Source organism: Barbus barbus, assembly GCF_936440315.1.
Source record: "Barbus barbus genome assembly, chromosome: 7".
NCBI lineage: Eukaryota > Metazoa > Chordata > Actinopteri > Cypriniformes > Cyprinidae > Barbus > Barbus barbus.
Window position 1 is genome coordinate 29,417,566 of NC_136735.1, and position 19,015 is coordinate 29,436,580.

Sequence of the window (19,015 nt, forward strand, 5' to 3'; positions counted from 1 at the left end):
TATTTTATTTTATTTTATTCTTTGCTACGACATTTGATTAATCAATGCTGACGAACTTTTATCCTAGTTTATATTATAGTTATATGGTAACGAAAGTGTTCAACATTCAACCCGTTCTTTTTCATCAGGAGCCTATATTATTTGTGATTTAAATTTTGTGATCAGGAATTCCTTTTTTCTGCGCCTTCACTTTCAAATTCGCGATTTTGGTGTCACGTTTTACAAGAAAAGATAATTGTCTGTTTTTCTTGTATACACCTTTCACTTTTTAAGACTAAAACAAAGATGGATTCATTGTTATTCTTAATTAAAAAGCACAACAACAATAAAACAGTAGGTTACAATGACAAACTAGCTTACATAACATTTATTAACAAAAAGGAATAAGACGAGGACACATCACATGCTGTATTATATACTGACTAATAGCCTAAATTACAGAATGTTTAGCAAACACTGAGGAATCAAATAAATAATAATACAAAAAAATAAGGAAAGCCTCTATAGCATAATGTGAGGTAAACAGCAAAGATAACAAGCTTTTCAAAACGAAACAAAAAGAAAAGTAAAACTAAACTGGCTGTCGCTGACAGGACTTGCATGGTTTTCTTTCCTACAAGAATATCAACATGTTAACCTTCTCTGGTTTAAGAAGCGGTCTTTTACTTTAGTTTGAAAACCAAATTCTCCATTGCGCTCAGTCCGCTGCGCGCACCCTCGCAGGCTCTACACCTGAAGCGCTCGCGCTGAAAGCACCTCTCTTCATGTGATCAGTGAAATCTGACTCCTGCTACAATGAGCTGCTGCTGGCTGCGCGCGCTGTATGAAGCAGACGCTTTGGAGCAGCGCAGACCATGCACTCGCATGCGACCACGTCAAATTTTAACTCGCACATTCTCAAAACATGGTCGCAGTCTAGAGCCCTGCCATACTTGCTATATTGAATAAATGTTTGCAGGAATTTCCCTCATTATAAACTTGAAAGCTGCGGGGATGAGTAAAACTGTGATATACTACACACAATCCCCCACGAGAGATTTGTGAAATAAAATTCCATAATTTTTTAGTAGCCTACCCATAAACCATGAGATACCTGTAGTTTGAGCCCGACAGAAGCAGTAAACACAGATGGAGGACAGGAGTGAGGAGAGGAGAACACACACTGGACACACACTGAACAGCAGCGTCCAGCAGAGCACACAGTCTGATACAGGAGATGTAGCGATGGTAGTGGATCCATGCAGAAACACTGCCTCTAAATTTAACAAATAATAATTCAAATGCAGATTATTATTATTATTATTGGCAAATAGGCTATGACATTTTATACAGCATATTATAATCAGCTCTTTGTTGTTGAAGCAAGGTTCAGATTAAAACTTGCCTACTGGAGTTGTATGACTTTTTTATGACCCTTGTGATGTGATTGTACACATATAATATAGGATTAATAATATTCTTTTAATTTTGTCAATGGAAAAGTACAGTATTTCAAACAGACTGGGGTGGGAAATTACTGTAAACTAATATTTTCAATGCCATCACAACATGAATGGTCACATCTTTCGCAAATGCCATTTGAAAAAATTATATAGGTTTTTTTTTCTACTCAGAAAAGACATCAAACAAAGTTTCTTCAGAATATATCAACCTGCATGAAAGCATGAACAACAGTAGAAACGTTTTCTCACCTAAAACAGATAGACGAGTTGTCTTGTTTCCATACTCATAATCAGTTTTTGAATTTATGATGCCATCTGCATCTGTATATATTTTTATTTCTCGTTTGCCACAATAGTATATTCCCTCATCAGAGACACTGACGTTTGTAATATGTAGATCATAGGAGTTACTGGAGCTGTTGAGCACAAAACTGAAACGTGAAAACGTCTTCTTGAATATGTTTGAAAGATCTATTAACAGAGATGGTTGATGCTCGTGTGAGCAGTTTCTCCACCAAATAATGTGTGATCCAAACGGTATAACACAGTCACAGTACAGAGTGATGCTGTCTCCTGCTTTAACTCTCATGTCCACTTCTGTCCCAAACACTCTCTGCTGTTTACAGAACAACACACCTGCAAAAGCAAATACATGTTCAAATACAAGAAAGATGACTGTCAATCAAATCAATACCATGGCATGAAATATAACATTTAAAAATACAAATATGCACTTACACAGAAGTGTGATGACGGTAACTCTTGTTCCCTCCATCTCAGTTACTGTTAAATGTGAGAATCTTCATTCTGAATGTCAGCTCTTTTTTGACTGACTGTGGTGGGAGGTGTTTCTGCTAAAGGGCTTTGATACATGTAAGGGCTGGAATCGTTTTCTTTTGTTTAGATTGGTCATTGTTTCATTTACTAAGAAACAGTTCATATTGAAAATTTTTTATTTATTTATTATATTTATGCATTATTATATTTTCTCTGCAATATTTTAAAAAGTTTCCAATGTGTGTGTGTATAGTCCCGGAATATACATGCGTGTGGTCCATTTCAGTCATGCGCTCTATGCAAGCAGCTTACAAACTGCACATAATAATGCACATACGTATTCACAAGGTTGTGGTTTCCTGTCTTTCTTACCAGCTCTCAGTGTTGAGAGGACAATTTACCTTACTTTACAACATCCCTGTGGCCCTACATAGGACATAAGATTTGGAAAATGATGGATAAATAACAATAATTAGAGCTGCTAAATAGTAACATGTTAATTTATCAATAGGAACATTATATTTTTATAAATTTGAATAATAGTAATTATTATTATTGTAGTTTATTATTATTACTACTACTACTACTAGCAGTGGAAGCAAAATTATTTGTTCTTCAAAGTTGGGCAGATAAAATAAGATACAAAAGAGGACAGTCACAAAGACCACTGGAAACATTTGTGGTTTTTATTTTGACTTCTACAGAAGGCCGGACTCTCTTTAGCGGAAATGTAACCTGTGCAGCCAACAAGACTGAATTCACAGATAACCAACGAACCACTTCTAACATCCTGTGACACCTAAAGGCCACTGTGGTACTTTCTAATGTTTACTAGCTTCACATAATATCTTCATTCATATGCTCAGTCTGTTATCTATCTAATTACCCATCATGTTTTCTTTAATCAGTTTCACAAACAAATAAAAAGTGACTGAAACTTTGCAGCTCACAAACTCAAAACTCTCAGACAAATACTCACATCAATGAGTGCTATACGCTACCAAAAAAAAAAGATTAATGATCGATTGTCATATTATATTGAAACAAAAGAACAAGAGTTTGAAACACAGACATTAGCACCGACACAGACTAACCTAAAATATACATTTACAATTTCAGCATTCTGTCATTACCTCTTTAATGTCAGGAAAAGGTGTTGAGGATTTAAGTGCAGCTTGTGCCAACAGGTACATGAAACAGAAAAACCATGAATGAGTGTAACTGATATAACTAACAACAAAAGATATGACAAAGTCTATAGCAGCAAGGCACATCTGGAGGCAGCTCACAAACACATTTCTAGGGCCTATCAGAAATGAGTATATGTATTTTGTCAAATGCTTGCAACTGCTTTCTATCACTTAATTGGAAGCACCACAATTAAATATTTTCGTCTGTTACACAGGGACTGTGTAAGGGACTGAAGCTCTGTTAAAATATTGCTTGCATTTTTACTACACTATTCTGTTAGTTTGTTCCATTGGGTATTCAAAACACACTTAGTGTCTTCCTACCCACTTCAAGATTTGGGCCAAGAGCAGGAAATACATCATGTAAGACAAGTGAACAAGTTCAAGCACCACAAGTGTGAACATTGGGACGGACTGCTAATCTCAACATCCCTGCCCCCATGTGGTGACCTGTTACATGCGAAATAAAACAGGGTTTAGGTTATATATGACTTTTCTCTCATTTATAAACATATTTTGCACTTTGTAGGTGAATTTAAATCATTTTCATAAAGAGAAATTACTGAGTGCATCTGAAAGAACAGTTCTGAATATTAGAATATAAAAACAAGAACGTTATCCATGCATGAAACCATGAGTTTTGCTTTATTTTATCATTATTTCCTGTTATTGCTCTGTTTTCTTTTTGTTAATTAGCATAGGTGCATTAAGTGTTACACACATTTCTAACAGACAATACACTAATGCATTTGATTTAAGGTCCAGTGGAAAAATTTGTGGTTGATACTTATACTCTTCAAAATAAAAGTGCTTAAAAGGTTCTTCACAACGATGCCATAGTAGAAGAACCATTTTTGGTTCCACAAAGAACCATTCAGTCAAAGGTTCTTTAAACAATCTCTTTCTTACCTTTTTATAATCTGAAGACTTTCTTTTGCCACAAAGAATCTTTTGTGAAACAGAAAGGTTCTTCAGATGTTATAGGTTCTTTATGAAACCATTTAGACAAAAAAGGCATCGCTATGGTATCGTGAAGCACCTTTATTTTTAAGAGTGTATAGCTGACCACAAGAAGAGAGAGGGAAAGAAAGAAAGAAAGAAAGAAAGAAAGAAAGAAAGAAAGAAAGAAAGAAAGAAAGAAAGAAAGAAAGAAAGAAAGAAAGAAAGAAAGGAAAAACACAGGAAACCATTTAAACATTCTGTAGATTCTCATTTTGTTGCCCCAAAGATGCCCATTTTACCCTTGTTAATGGCTTAAACCTTGTTAAAGTTTGTTAGGTGTGAGGACCTAGGCTGTAGAGTTTCACTTCTACGAAAAATAAAGTAATTGTGATTTAGGGCTACAAAGACACATTGAAATCTGCATTAAACTCCTGTGAATAAATTTAATGTGCATTTAATTGAAGCAGTACCTACTTATAAAATACAAACTAAGGCTAAGATCCAAGTTATAGCTTGTTATAGATATTTTGTTTAATCCAATAAATGAAACCAAATTAATGTTTTTACATGGGCAAATAATATTTGATAAAATACTGCAAATATTGAAACACTTTTCTATTTACTATTTTATTTCAACATTCAAAAAATTCATTCAATGTAAAAAAAAAGAATGAACGATAGTACGCAACAAGTTTGCTGTAAGTTGTATAAGTTGAGCAGGTAGAATCATATCTTGGCATAGGGATGTGCAGATGTCAGTAGTCTATAAGAGACTTCAGTGTGGAGGCAGATCTTTCCAGGCTTACTCATCGCACACTGATGTTTCTCCATAGGACCCCCCTGAAATTAATAGGAGATCAACATGATACAAACTAAACTATTGTTTTTGACATGGCAAAGCTTGAAAATTTCCTGAAAAAAAAATAATATACATACCTTAATAACATCTGCTATGAGTATCTCAGCACTCAAATCAGAGCCTAAAGATGAATATATGCCAGTAGAGTAATAAAATAATGCAGGTCTGAACACAGTACACATGTGCTCTTTGTGCACTTAACTAAAAATTAAAGTACTATCTAAACACGTAAATATAATATAATTCATACACAGCTTTCTATAAAGGCAGTCATTTTTGATTATATATGAAACATATTTTTTTTTTAGAAAGCTCACATTATGGCAGCTACTGTACACAATAACAATCATTAAACTGAAGAAGCGTATCAACTTTCATTCAAATTCACATGAATGTGAATTCTAAAAAGTAAGACTGGGCATATTATTTTCTGACAGAACACTGACATCTGCAATTTATTTATTTTTATTTTTGCTTTTTTTTTTTACAGGTTTTTTTTTAATTATTATTATGCAAACAATCATACTATTTACAGGTGACAGTTTTAGCATTTTTTTGCCGTTTTAACCTAAGTATTTAGGATTTATATTGGAAAAATCATAATAAAGGTGTCAAGGTATGAACAACAAATGGGATACGTGTAGTTTGAGCCCGACAGAAGCAGAACACACAGATGGAGGACAGGAGTGAGGAGAGGAGAACACACACCGGACACACACTGAACAGCAGCGTCCAGCAGAGCACACAGTCAGGAGATGCAGAAGTAGATTCTAAATCAGCACACACATTTGATTGAATGTCACGCTGTTTCTTCAAAAATAAAAGCAAAAATAAAAGTCTTCAGAACATAATAATAACAATATAGTTGGATAAAGGAATATATACTACTATATATAGCAACTGCTCGAGTGCTTGTATCGTCACAAAATCTAAACCATATTATCGCCTACCACTAATCTGCTAAATATGACTATAAGGCAGGAAGATAATATGGTATTATAAACATTGACATCATGATTTTGTGTCAAGCTGCTTTGAAACAATGTGTATTATAAAGAACGCTATGCAAATAAACTTGGCTTGACTTTGGCTTCAATAATTATAATAAAGCAACAGTTAGCAAAAGTGTTTTCTTACCTGCTAGAGAGAGATGAATTGTTCTGTTTCCACAATAGTACACCTTGGATGAGTAGAGGATGCCTTTTTCATCTTCATATAACTGATTCTGTTCTTCTACACAGTAGTACAGTCCCAGATCAGAGACACTGATGTTAGTAATATGTAGATCGTAAGAATTATTATAGAGGTTGTGGATAAAGCTGAATCGCTGAAATGGCTCTAAGTTCCATTGCTTAAAACCTAATATGAGAGAGGGTTGATTCTCATGAGAGCAGTTTCTTATCCATACAATGAGGGAACCGTAAGTTAAAGAGCGATCACAGTAGAGAGTGATGTTGTCTCCTGGTCTGACTTTCATCTCCACTTCTTCTCCACCAGTTTTACTGAACAGCAAAACACCTGTAAATGTGCAAAATAAATTTATAAAGGATTTAAAATACCATACAAAAGTACTGGCTTTGACATGCTTTAATAAATAGCAGTATATATATATATATATATATATATATATATATATATATATATATATATATATATATATATATCAGTTCTTTCTTACACAAAAAAAACACAATGAGAGCAAGTCGTGGCCTCTCCATTTCAGTGAGTGATTGTGAACAACTGACACTGGTGAGGGTCTTAATGCAGACATCAACTCTCATCTGATTGGTTTACGTCAATGGAAAGACTGAAAGACTGAAACAAAGGGGTGTTTGGAATTAGATATATATGAAAAATGAGAACTGTGTCAACCAGTCACCAGTTTCCTTAAATGTGATTGTAGTAAGAAGACCATTTATGGTGAGCAATATGAACGGACCTTGCAAATCAAAGTTTCAGGTAAAATCCAGGCAATGGAATGAGTAGAATCAGGTATAAAGACACAAACAAACCAACAGATTGAGGATCACTGGGCCAGACTCAAATTCATGAGATTCTTTGATTAATAGTTGCAGGTCTTATTAAGAAAATCTAAACATGACAAAACAGGAAACCCACAACCTTTCAGAGTACTCTGATAGCACATGAACTCATTATCTGAGCTGAATCACAAGTTTCATCACTGGTCACAAGCACAAATGTTTCCATTAGCCTATATGCCTAAATGTGGTTTTGTGTCCTGATTAGAAGATTTTCACAAAAGTAGCTTGACCCCAATCCACAGCTGTTCTTTGTCATATCTATAACACTGCAAATTCATTTTTGCAGTCAAGATGGTCTAATTTCATATGAACTAGATCTGATTTCCAACCTGTAATAAAATGTAACTATTTTACGAGGTGATGACTTTGCGTGAATTTGTATAAAGACTTACAATGTTTAGAGTAAAAATAAACATTCACCCCTTAAAACTAACCGTCAGTCTATAAATGGGATTGTACAATTGGTGATGTTTTACTTTACAGCATGATTTAACGTTTAAATCCATGTATTTTTAATATTTGGCCACTAGCAAACTCTACAAGTACCTTTCCCCTCCTGAAATCGAACGCTTCACACTCCACCCAGTAGGTGGCGGAATACGCACCGAGGCTGGCTTGCCAGCCGCCATTAAGGTCAAGGAAGAAGAAGAGTTTAGTTTGTGTTGTTGACATGTCTAGAAGACGCTGTTTTCTGCGCTGCGAAAGCAAGTCGTCTTTGCATTTACTACCAAAGCATGAACAAGTGAAGAGGCAGTGGTTAAAATTTATTTTCACAGTAACACCACAGCAGCATAACCCCAAATTTAGCTTGTGTTCCCGTCATTTTACTGACGACTGCTTTTTAAATCTTGGTGAGGTCAACGCGGGATTTGCAAAACGCTTATTTATTAAGGACGGGGCAGTACCCACTTTATTCGGACCATCTTGCGCTTCTGAATCACAGCTTGTAAGTATATTATTTATTTATGTAGATATGTTCTACTGAGTGTCCAAACTGCGTTTGTGTTGTGTGCCGTTACTGTGTAAACCCCACATCAGCTGTGGACCCATTATTACCTCAAATTATGCAAAAATCACTTTTATAAAGTGTTTATGGCCGCAGTGTGTGAAAACAACCAGCCTATAATGGTAAAAATCTCTTTTATATAATCCCAATAAATCTTAAACGGTCTTCCAGGTCCCAGTGTAGTTAACATATCTTCTCTTAAAGGTGCAGTAGGACATCTTGGAAAAGGCTAACTTTAGCCTGATAGCACTGAAAGCGAAAGTCCCACCCTCCCTGCAAATCGCTGTCCAAAGCCACGCCCCTGTCCGCACATACACACACAAGCCAGACGACCAGAGACAACATTATTCATTGGTGAGAAAACTTTATAGTAAAGTTAGTAAAATATTACAATATCAGGAAGGAAGATCAGGTTGTTTCTTTTTTTAAATAGTCTATTGTGCACAGCCAGCCTTGTACTCTCCTAGATTCACGAAACTGCCGTCCATAAAATGTGTTGCACAAATTCGAACATTTGGTTTGTGCTGTTCCTAATTGCATTTACTTTCAGAAGGCTAAATAAACTGCTTTGCTTTCGCTTAGAAACTCGCAGTGCCTCCCTGACATGCACCTTTAAGACCTGCACCTATTGACATGCACCTTTAAGATTTACAAAAAACTTAAAATTAAAAGCATAAATCCATGTAATTGCATATACAATATTCTTTGAAATGCTTACACGCTTCAATATATACTCTTTTAGGATTCCAGATTTCTTCTTACGTTGATGTCATTGTAGGGGGAAATCCTCCCCATTTGTGACGATCTCTGCCCTATTAGCATAGACACAGCCCTGAGTGAGAAGCAGCAGTCTGCCATTACTGTTGGAGATATACAATGTCAGCGTCAAAGAGGCATTACAAGTGTTCTGTTTTGGGCTGCACCAACGAACATAGGAGTCTCCATACACTCCCTCCATCTGAGCCGCTGAGGACACGGTGGTTAAATTTCATTTTCAAAGGAAATGTCCCGGAAAAAATCGCTAAAGTCAAACATGTTTGTGCCAATCATTTTACGCCGGACTGCCTCACAAACGAGGGTCAGTTCAATGCTGGATTTTCGCAAAGGTTGATTCTGAAAGAGGGATCAATACCAACTCTTCGTCTGCGAACTTCTGCTCCAGATAAAGTAAGTATCAGGCGTCATATTTTGTTTTCCAAATTGCCTTTCTGAAAGAGCTTCTTGACACTCTGTAAGGCTAATGTTGCTAAAACTACCATTGTCTCTGCCTGTTCTCACTGATGCTGCCTTCTCGTGCTACCTGAATGATTGTAAATCAATGTGGAAGTTAAAACGTGCTTATGAAAGCAATGTGAAGTCGACTGCTTGAATTTGTCGAACTCATAATCAAAAGTGGGACTTATAAAGTTTGTGATAGCACTCGAAGGCATCAGTGTTTCCAATGTTACAAATGTCTCTTACCTCTGAGACTTTCTTTAGTGTAATGAAGGATTATCTGTATTGCAATAAGATGCAATGTTATGACCACTATAAACTGTAGTCTGACTCCTCGGTTAATTTGCTCAAGAATACACAGATCGAATGCATCATAGTGGCGCGACTTTTTTTTTTTTAAGTTTCCTACATTGTGACCGTCTGATGACTGCACGCTCAAAGGTTTTTTTTTTAACTACAACATGATTCATTTAAAGTGCCCCTATTATGGATTGTATGTAGGCTATGTGAATGTAAACAGTCTGCAAAGTTGTGAAGCTGAACGTGCATCATAAATAAAGTTATTGTATTATATATATATATATATATATATATATATATATATATATATATATATATATATATATATATTATAAAAGAAAGTCAACTCTGAAGCGCTTTCATTTCAAGTGTTTTGTAAATTTTAAGTAAAGATATGTTAACTATACCATACATATTATATGAGTACATATTCAGGGCAGGCACATTTAAGCAGGTAAAACAAGTGCCACTCATTGAATTTGAATTGCCTCGACTTTTTGAATTGACCATTCCATGAAATTCACGGGTTAACATTTGCATAATGCCCGCCTACGTTCTGTATGGACATCCCAAGAAAACTTGAACTCCCCTCAAATGCTGTAGCTTGGTCGTGGGGATAACGCAATGTCTGCACTGTGAAAATACATTTGGTTTATTTTTGTTTCCAAAGGATAAGGCTGTGAAGAATCAGTGGTTAAAATTCATATTTACAATGATACCACAGCAGTATAATCCTGACCTTTTGCTCTGTTCCTGTCATTTCACTGATGACTGCTTGTCTGCTATGTTAATTAATATATAATGTCAGTCATTCTTATTACTTGGAGTCCTGATGAAGGCTGGAGCAATATGTTGGTTTACAAACTGCAGTGCTTTATCAATACTCCATGTATCTGATCAATCAGAGCAGAGTAGCCTCATGCAAAGGAGAGGTTTGAAAAGACTAGTCTTAAAATGAATCGTTTGAGTCTTTGACAATTAAAGTAAAATTAAATGCATATTATAGTAAAATGAAAGTGTTTTTGGCCTTGCATGTATGTAAACCTATTGTTGGGGACTACCAAAAACAAATTATGAACTTTTCGAATAGCATAATAGGGGCACTTTAACATTCTCTTTATTTGAAAACTTTTTAAAGCAGTCAACATGGTATAAATTTAAAAACAGATTTATTTTTTAAAGGGATATTTCACACAATAATGATAATTGTCATCATTTACTCACCATCAAGTTGTTCCTTGGAGTCCAAGGAGTTTCTTTCTCCTGCTAAACACAAAATAATGTATTTTGAAGAATGTTGGTTACCAGACAGTTGCTGGTAGCCATTTACAAGAAAAATGCTAAATATTTCTTAACAGAAATGTAGACTTTCAGTTTTAGAGGTCAATTCAAAAAGTCAAGGCAATTCAAATTCAAACACATGAGTTGCAGTATAATACATTTATTCTCTTGCCACTGGCTTATTGTCAGTTTTTCTAATTGTTTTACCTGCTTACATGTGCCTGGATAATATCTACTCGTATAGTATGTATATGATATAGTTAACATATCTCCACTTAAAATTTAGAAAACACTTGAAATGAAAATCATGAAATCCACATAAATGCATATACAATATTGTTTGAAATGCTTACATGCTTCAATATATACTCGTTTAGGAATGTTTAAGTGTATTTGAGCATGCTGAGGTCTTTCTCCATTTTTCCAGCAAAGTTGTTCATCATTCTTTGCATACACATTTTTGTAGAGCTATAAGCATATAATTTAGGGATGATTTATGGGGTGTCTGTCCCCCTGCAATGCCATCTTTTCTAATTTAAAAACATTTGCATCCCTGTTACAATTTCATTCATAATTATTTATTTTTTATCTCTTGTTTTAGAACAGTTCTGTAGAAAATGGACCTGTAGAGGAAGGTGACACAATGAGGAAGAGGAAGGTGATGTAATGAAAAAATTAAAGAAATCATGGGCACATGTAAACCTATTGTAGGAGACCTCCAAAACAAAATTAGAAACCTTTTAAATGACTTAATGGGGTGCTTTAAGAAAAAAACTGTTGTTTATATTGTTTAACTGGTTGATAATTGGCTATTAGAAAAGAAATGTCACTAACTCATTGTTTACTTGTCTAAAATATAACAGCTAACATCTGCTACAGCTGATCTTCTGCATTCTGCTGCGGGTCCCAAGAAAAATACTACAAACGTTACGAAAGTCATTACAGTCGGTAGTGACGAAGATCTTGATATTTGTGACCAGGACAGTGTGGCCAGCAGTGTGGACAGCACAGCAGAGGAAATGTTTATTGATGGTCTGGACCCTGTTCTAGATCGGTGATTTATTTTTTTTCTTTACACTGTGTTTTTATTTAGTACTTATTAAAAACAAGATGCAAGCATGCTTTGAATTAAATGGCTATGTTACTGCCTGCCTGTTCATTTAGGTTGTGAAGCATTTAAGTATTAATTGACAATGCTGTTTTTACTTCTTGTGCCATGCAATAGGCCTTCACTTGACATTTACACACCAGAGGAGGACTGCGATTTAGAGGCCAACCTACAGCAGAGAAAGAGAGCCCGTCTGTTTTCCACAAGTTCTTCTGCTGGAGGAGATGGCAGGGAGAATGAAGATGATGGTTCAAATGAAAAGTGGCATAGCTCAGATGACGCAGATGTTGAGCCACCCCATCTAGACTTCACACCTGTCCAAGAACCTGGCCCACAGATTTTACCAAATAGGTGCACCAGTCCTCTGCAGTTTTTTCAACTGTTGTTTCCAAAAAAAATGTGGCAGACCATTGTAGTCCACACTAATAACTATGGCGCTAAATGCCAAGAGAGGAAGGGCATGGTGTGGGAGTACATTTGTCAAAAAGACTTGAAGTCATTTATTGCACTGGTGATTTACATGGATATGTTCAAGTGCTCTTCATTGACAGACTACTGGAGTGTGTCCGAGCACTTCAGTCTGTCCTTTCCTGCAAAAATCATGTCTTACCAGAAATTTCTGTCAATTTCCAAAGCCCTTCATCTAAGTGACAGCTATGAGGATAAGAGAAACAGTTTTAAGAAGGGAACAGCAGCCTATGAACGGCTGGGTAAAATTCAACCTCTGTATCAAGTAATTAGGGAGGCATGCAAAACCATTTTTCATCCTTTTCAGAACATCACCATTGTTGAAAGAATGGTCTCATCACAGGACAGAACTGGACTCAAGCGAGGCATGAAAAACGAATCTCCAAATATGGGGTACAAACTCTTTGCACTGACAGACTGCACCTGCGGCTATACATGGGACTTCTTTATTTATGAGGGGAAGTCGTGTGCGTCGCAGAACGTGGGCCTAAGCTATGAGTCAGTTATGGCATTGGTGGATGAAAATCTGTTGGGCTCTGGGTACAAACTGTTTGTGGACAAATTCTACACCAGTCCCACACTCTTCAGAGACCTCTTGTATAAAAAGATCTGGGCTTGTGGCCCTGTTTGGGCAAACAGGAAAGGTTTCCCAAAAACAACTGTGAACAGATTGTCACAGAACGCTCCATGCGGCACCATACGTTGGATTAGGGACGACAATCTTCTCTTTGTTGAGTGGAAAGACTCACAGGAAGTGCAGATGTGCTCCACCTTCCATAAAGCCTATGAAGGCGATACTGTGCAGAGGAAGGTAAAGGGTGATTCACATTGGACCCTTGTGGAGGTTCCCATTCCAGCTGTGGTGTTGGACTACAACAGGTTAGTAGAATATATTTAGTGGTGTTCCGTGCCTTTAATGCATTTACTTTTTCTTTTTAGAGTTTGAAATATGCATTTTATATTTCCACATAGGAACATGGAAGCCGTTGATTCATCAAATCACATTACTGGACATTACCGAGCTCTACATAAACCAAGAAAGTGGTATCAACGTGTATTTTACCACTTTTTGGACATTGTCGTAGAGAACGCGTTCATCATGCAGGAACTAATGGCTAAGACAAAGAACAAGAAGCCTTTGACCAGAAAGGGATACTTGGAAGCGCTTATTTTAGAACTTACTGAAATAAGTCCTCAGGACTGAGCACCAGTTCACTCAACTCCCTCTTCCTCTGGATCCTCCTCCGCAGTTATTCCACAAACCCAAAGCACCTCACAGTGGGCAGCGCCGGTAGGCAGAAGTGCAGGCTTTGCAGCCAGAAAACTCCAGTTACGTGTGAGACTTGTGCCGTGATGTGCTTTCAGCTGGAGAGGGACCATTTTACTGATTGGCATGGACAAGGCTTTTGATTTATGGCTTCAATAAATGTAACAGTGTTAAGGGTAGTTTTTCTGTTGTTCCTTCATGGTGCATTTATTCAAAACATATCAGAATAATTAAATTAAAAGTGTTTTGTTAGTTACACTGTAAAGTGGAATAAATAGTTCTGAATGGTTAATGATCTATGATTTATGTAGTTTGTTGGATTATACCTGTGTATTTGCAGTCTCCAAGTGGCAATTTTGAAAACGTGCAGAAAACATTTAAGTGAAACTCCAAACAGAATTTGGTCAAATCTGTCAATGTGGTTCCACACGCATTTTGAGGTTTTGCTATGCCAATTGGCCACATACATTTTATCTGCTACAGAATTTTTATTTATATACAGAAAAAGATTCTTAAAATTAAAATGGCATCTCTGCTATCCTGCATGGACATTTAAACAGAAATCTACTATTGATGACGGATGTCTGTAGTGCAGTGACTGTAGGGGCGCGGGAACGGGGTGCTGCAAGTTTCTGCCATGCCCCTGGTCCTTTTAAATGATCTGATTCGCCAGAAATGCTTCTCTTAACGAATTGTGTACGTTCATTTCTTGTGACTCTCGCGCGGAGAAACAAATTAAGTCATTATTGATCACATCCCATGAGTCAGGTTTCATAGTCGATCTTCGAAACAGCTGTATATTGTGTTTTTTAGGTGTTTTGTAAGATTAGACATGGACCGAGGCATTAGTATTATTATCTGTAGTCAACAATGCCACTCATGTACTGCATAAACATCGCATATGATTTGAGTGCTAAGAGGTAAGTTAGGGCTTTTTATACAAAATAGGAATAAAAATATGATATGAAATAGAGTTTACAAAGGCTTAGGTTTGTCTGTTACATAAAACATGAACTGGCCTCTAATTCACTGTCTCCTCGTCTTCTATTCAGCAGCATATTTTGCACCGATTGATATTTAGTACTCCGATGGATCCAGTTGAAAGTACCTATGGCATGGAGCACAGTACAGCCAGTAGTGATGAAGATCTTTATATTTGTGACCAGGACAGTGTGGCCAGCAGTGTGGATAGCACAGCAGAGGAAATGTTTTTGAATGGTCTTGACCCTGTTCTAGATCGGTGAGTTTTTCTGTATATTTTCATGAAGGTTTGTAGCATTGTGTAGCGTTCACATTCATAATGTGGGTTATATAGTATGTTTGATGCAAAGAAATGGGATTGTGTTGACTTCCCCTGCAATTAGCAATTCATCATAAAAGCAGTTGTAGTTAGTACGGGGGTTTGATGGAATCATTGAAAGTTCACAGAAAATAATCCAAATTAAAATCCATAATTATTATAGCAACTTTCATAGACTGCACTTTCTTATAAATATACCACATAGGACCTTTTGCGACAAAGTGTTTTTATATGATAAAAAATTTTTTTTTTTATTCTACACATCTACAGAGTGTTTTACTGTATCCACATATCTCCCATTAACAAGTCGACATTTGAAGTGGATCATAAAAGTTCATCAAAGTTGTCCTAAGACTTTGATTAAAGGTTTTGATCCACTTAAAATGTTGACTAGTATAAATAATAAAAAAAAAAAATTGTAGGTGTATGAAGCAGTCTTTTTGTACCATTTTTCTTGAAACTACTGTAGAGTAATTGTTAAACATAACCGAGTGTTAATGGCCTGTTTACACTAAGACGAAGAGTCAGGGCAAACTTTGGTGCAATAAACAATTTGAATGAACGACTGTTAATGCATCCGTTTTGAATTAGAATTTTTGAATTGAATTCAATTAGAATTTATTGCCATTTGCTCAGGTACATTGTAGTACAGGTACATTGTAATTCTTGTGCATTTCGCAGAGTCAGCTTTATAGCAAAACAACACACAGGTGTCTTCTCACACAGAAGACATCTCTTTTCTATCAAATTAATCGGGTGCATGCTTTTGGTCACATGCCCAGAGCCACTGATGTTCCATAAAACCATGACTTGCATAAAACTCATGAACAGACTAGACTAGCAAAGGAAGAATTCAGAACTGACTCTCTTCTCTTTGTACTCTTTTATTCAGTGTTTTATGAACAGCATAGTGAAAACCAAAAATCTGAATGGCTGTTTAAAAACATGTAAATACTGTTTGATTTACTTTGTTCTCAGCTACAAGCAGGTTAGTAACAAAGTTGAGCAGTGCTGTTTACAGGAATAACTGGGGTTACCACTGAATTTCTGCTTTTGGAGCATACGGTCAATGAATTTTCATGTTCATTCAGCCCATCTGACATTTTTACACATTGGTCTGAACCGATAAATAGCATGCAAAAATCAGACTAGACATTTGTTGTGGTGTGACCAGACATTTTAATCAACAGAGTGCATTACTAACTCTGTTCTTCTGGTTGTGCCATACAATAGGCATTTATTTGACCTTTACACACCAGAGGAGGACTGCGATTCAGAGGCCAACCTACAGCAGAGAAAGAGATGTCGTCTGTCTTCCACATCTTCTACTGGAGGAGATGGCAGGGAAAGTGAAAATGATGGCGTATCAACAGAAAGGTGGCATAGCTCAGATGAAACGGATGTGGAACTGCTTCAGCCAGACTTTACGCCTGTCCAAGTACCGGGGCTAAAGCTTTTACTACACAAGTGTAGCAGTCCTCTGCAGTTTTTCCAGCTGTTGTTTCCAAAAGTAATGATGCAGTCTATTGTAGTGCACACAAATGTCTATGGGACCAAGTGCAAAGATGTGGGTGAGCGTTGGCGCTACATTTCTCTAAAAGACTTGAAGTCGTATATAGGACTTGTAATTTACACAGGTCTTTTGAAGTGCTCTGAACTGACAGAATACTGGAGGGACTCCCAGTACTTCAGTCCATCCTTTCCTGCACAAGTCATGTCTTATGAAACATTTGTGACAATCGCCAATACTCTTCATTTCAGCAATGCCAAGGAGGATAAGCAAAATCACTCAAAGAAGGGAACAGTAGCCTATGAGCGGTTAGGTAAAATTCTACCTCCGTATCAACTAATTCGAGAGGCCTGCAAGACCTATTTTCATCCATTTCAAAACATCATCATTGATGAAAGAATAGTGGCACCACAGCCCAGAACTGGACTCAATGCCATGGAAAACAAATCTACAGATAGAGGGTACAAACTCTTTGCACTGACAGACTGCACCTGTGGTTATACGTGGGACTTCTTTATTTACGAGGGGAAGTTACGTGCGTCACAGAACAAGGGCCTGAGCTATGAGTCCGTTATGGCATTGGTGGATGAAAATATGTTGGGCTCTGGGTACAAACTGTTTGTGGACAAATTTTACACCAGCCCCACACTCTTCAGGGACCTTCTGGTTAAAAATATCTATGCTTGTGGTCCTGTTTTGCCAACCAGGAAAGGTTTCCCAAAAATCTTGGTGAATAGATTGTCAAAGAATGCTCCACGCGGCACCATACGTTGGATTAGGGATGACAATCTTCTCTTTGTTGAGTGGAAAGACTCACAGGAAGTGCAGATGTGCTCCACTTTCCATAAAGCCTATGAAGGCGATACTGTGCAGAGGAAGGTGAGAGGTGATGCACACCAGACCCTTGTGGAGATTCCCATTCCAGCTGTAGTGTTGGACTACAACAGGTTAGTAGAATTTCAGCAGTCTTCCTTTGACCTATTTTATAAAGTGGCTGGCTCCAGGTTAAGTTTGAGTTTAGTTTGAGCAAACGGGTTCAAGAGGCTGGATTGGTTTTTAGCAGTATTCATCACCACAATAATTTAACTTGCGCTACCCAGCTAACCTCCTCCAGAGCAGGTTTTATAATCTGATCTAAACAAGCTTGAATTTGTAGGATTTTGTCAAGTCTGAACCTGCTTTGAAACTGTTCAACAAGCTTTAAGAGGCCACTTGTGTCATTTAGTTTTGCATGTGCATTATTCACAGGACTATTTACCTTTTAGGTTTAAAATATTGACTTTTTCTTTTCACCCAGGAATGTGGGGACAGTGGAACCATCCGATTTCATCACTGGACATTACAGAGTTCTACATAAACCGAAGAAGTGGTATCAGTGTGTTTTTTATCACCTTTTGGACATCGCCGTAGAGAATGCATTCATTTTGCATGAACTGGTGGCCGAGAGAAAAAAACAAAAAGCTCTGACACGGAAGACATTCCTTGAGACGCTTGTTTTAGAGCTTACAGAAATGGATGCTGAGAACAGATTTGAATCTGCACCGGTTTCCTTGGCTTTTCCTGTGGCTCCCTTCTCACCTTCTCTTTCCACTCCTGTCTCGGCTCCTCCCACACCTCCAGAATCATCACTTCCCGAAGGATCCCACAGGCCCAAGCACATTGTGCCAGACAGTAGTGTCGGTAGGCGCAAGTGCAAGCTCTGCCAACTGAAAACTCCAGTCATGTGTGTGACTTGTGACGTGGCATTGTGCTTTCAACCAAAGCGTGACTGTTTTAATCAGTGGCATGAAAACAAGGTGTTTAATTCATGACTGTTTTGAATTTGGACAGATGTTTGTAGTTTTCCATTACTTTATTTCCAGACACTTTTCCTGACCGTTTATTTGTTTTTTTTCTAAAATGGAGATAAATATGGCTAGTATTTCTAATATCATCTACTTTTATAGTCAGTGCTGCAAACTCATCTGCTTTTGCCCCAGGATATGTAGAACGAACAATGGAGGATATAAAGGTCTTGTGGAAGAATGTCATTCGAAAGTTTGAGCTTGATGAGACGTTTATGAAAGAAATTTCTTATACTCACTGAGGCTGCATTTATTTGATAAAAAAATACTGTGAAAACAGTAATATGGTGAAATGATATATTTTAAAATATAATGAATTCCTCTGATGGAAAAACTGAATTTTCATCAGCCATTATTCCTGTCTTCAGCATTGCATAATCCTTAATAAATAATTGTGATATAAGAAGCCGCATCAGTATCATATAGGCGCATTTTGTTCTATTTTTGACAAACTAGTTTTCACA

The 19,015-nt window shown here is 36.9% G+C and overlaps 2 protein-coding genes across 5 annotated transcripts; both read left to right on the top strand.

Moving 5' to 3' along the window:
• Positions 1-7,878: 7,878 nt before the first annotated feature.
• Positions 7,879-14,919, top strand: LOC306872089 (piggyBac transposable element-derived protein 4-like). 3 transcript variants are annotated; one of them, XM_079420465.1, is made up of 7 exons: positions 7,879-8,198; positions 8,463-8,612; positions 9,001-9,425; positions 11,656-11,712; positions 11,918-12,108; positions 12,280-13,509; positions 13,603-14,919. In XM_079420465.1, exons 3-7 carry the CDS (start codon positions 9,135-9,137, stop codon positions 13,832-13,834), a joined length of 2,001 nt encoding a protein of 666 aa, XP_079276591.1. In that variant the 5' UTR covers positions 7,879-8,198; positions 8,463-8,612; positions 9,001-9,134; the 3' UTR covers positions 13,835-14,919. The 3 variants fall into 3 exon arrangements, with proteins under 3 accessions (XP_079276591.1, XP_079276592.1, XP_079276593.1); XM_079420466.1 differs by lacking the exon at positions 8,463-8,612 and having other exon boundaries at positions 7,883-8,198; positions 13,603-14,187; XM_079420467.1 differs by lacking the exons at positions 8,463-8,612; positions 11,656-11,712 and having other exon boundaries at positions 7,907-8,198; positions 13,603-14,187.
• Positions 13,950-18,962, top strand: LOC306872537 (piggyBac transposable element-derived protein 4-like). 2 transcript variants are annotated; one of them, XM_079421143.1, is made up of 4 exons: positions 13,950-14,073; positions 14,950-15,137; positions 16,431-17,654; positions 18,005-18,962. In XM_079421143.1, the coding sequence occupies exons 1-4, from the start codon at positions 14,044-14,046 to the stop codon at positions 18,516-18,518; spliced, it is 1,956 nt and encodes a 651-aa protein (XP_079277269.1). In that variant the 5' UTR covers positions 13,950-14,043; the 3' UTR covers positions 18,519-18,962. The 2 variants fall into 2 exon arrangements, with proteins under 2 accessions (XP_079277269.1, XP_079277270.1); XM_079421144.1 differs by lacking the exon at positions 13,950-14,073 and having other exon boundaries at positions 14,855-15,137.
• Positions 18,963-19,015: the final 53 nt, after the last annotated feature.

Excerpts from the sequence above, each read along its gene's own strand:
- LOC306872089 (XM_079420465.1), top strand. The coding sequence starts at position 9,135 with ATGTCAGCGTCAAAGAGGCATTACAAGTGTTCTGTTTTGGGCTGCACC. Across the intron at positions 9,426-11,655 it reads GAACTTCTGCTCCAGATAAA|AACAGTTCTGTAGAAAATGG; the intron begins GTAAGTATCAGG and ends CTCTTGTTTTAG. Across the intron at positions 13,510-13,602 it reads GTGGTGTTGGACTACAACAG|GAACATGGAAGCCGTTGATT; the intron begins GTTAGTAGAATA and ends ATTTCCACATAG.
- LOC306872537 (XM_079421143.1), top strand. The coding sequence starts at position 14,044 with ATGGCTTCAATAAATGTAACAGTGTTAAGG. Across the intron at positions 14,074-14,949 it reads TAAATGTAACAGTGTTAAGG|CAGCATATTTTGCACCGATT; the intron begins GTAGTTTTTCTG and ends TCTTCTATTCAG. Across the intron at positions 15,138-16,430 it reads CTTGACCCTGTTCTAGATCG|GCATTTATTTGACCTTTACA; the intron begins GTGAGTTTTTCT and ends GCCATACAATAG.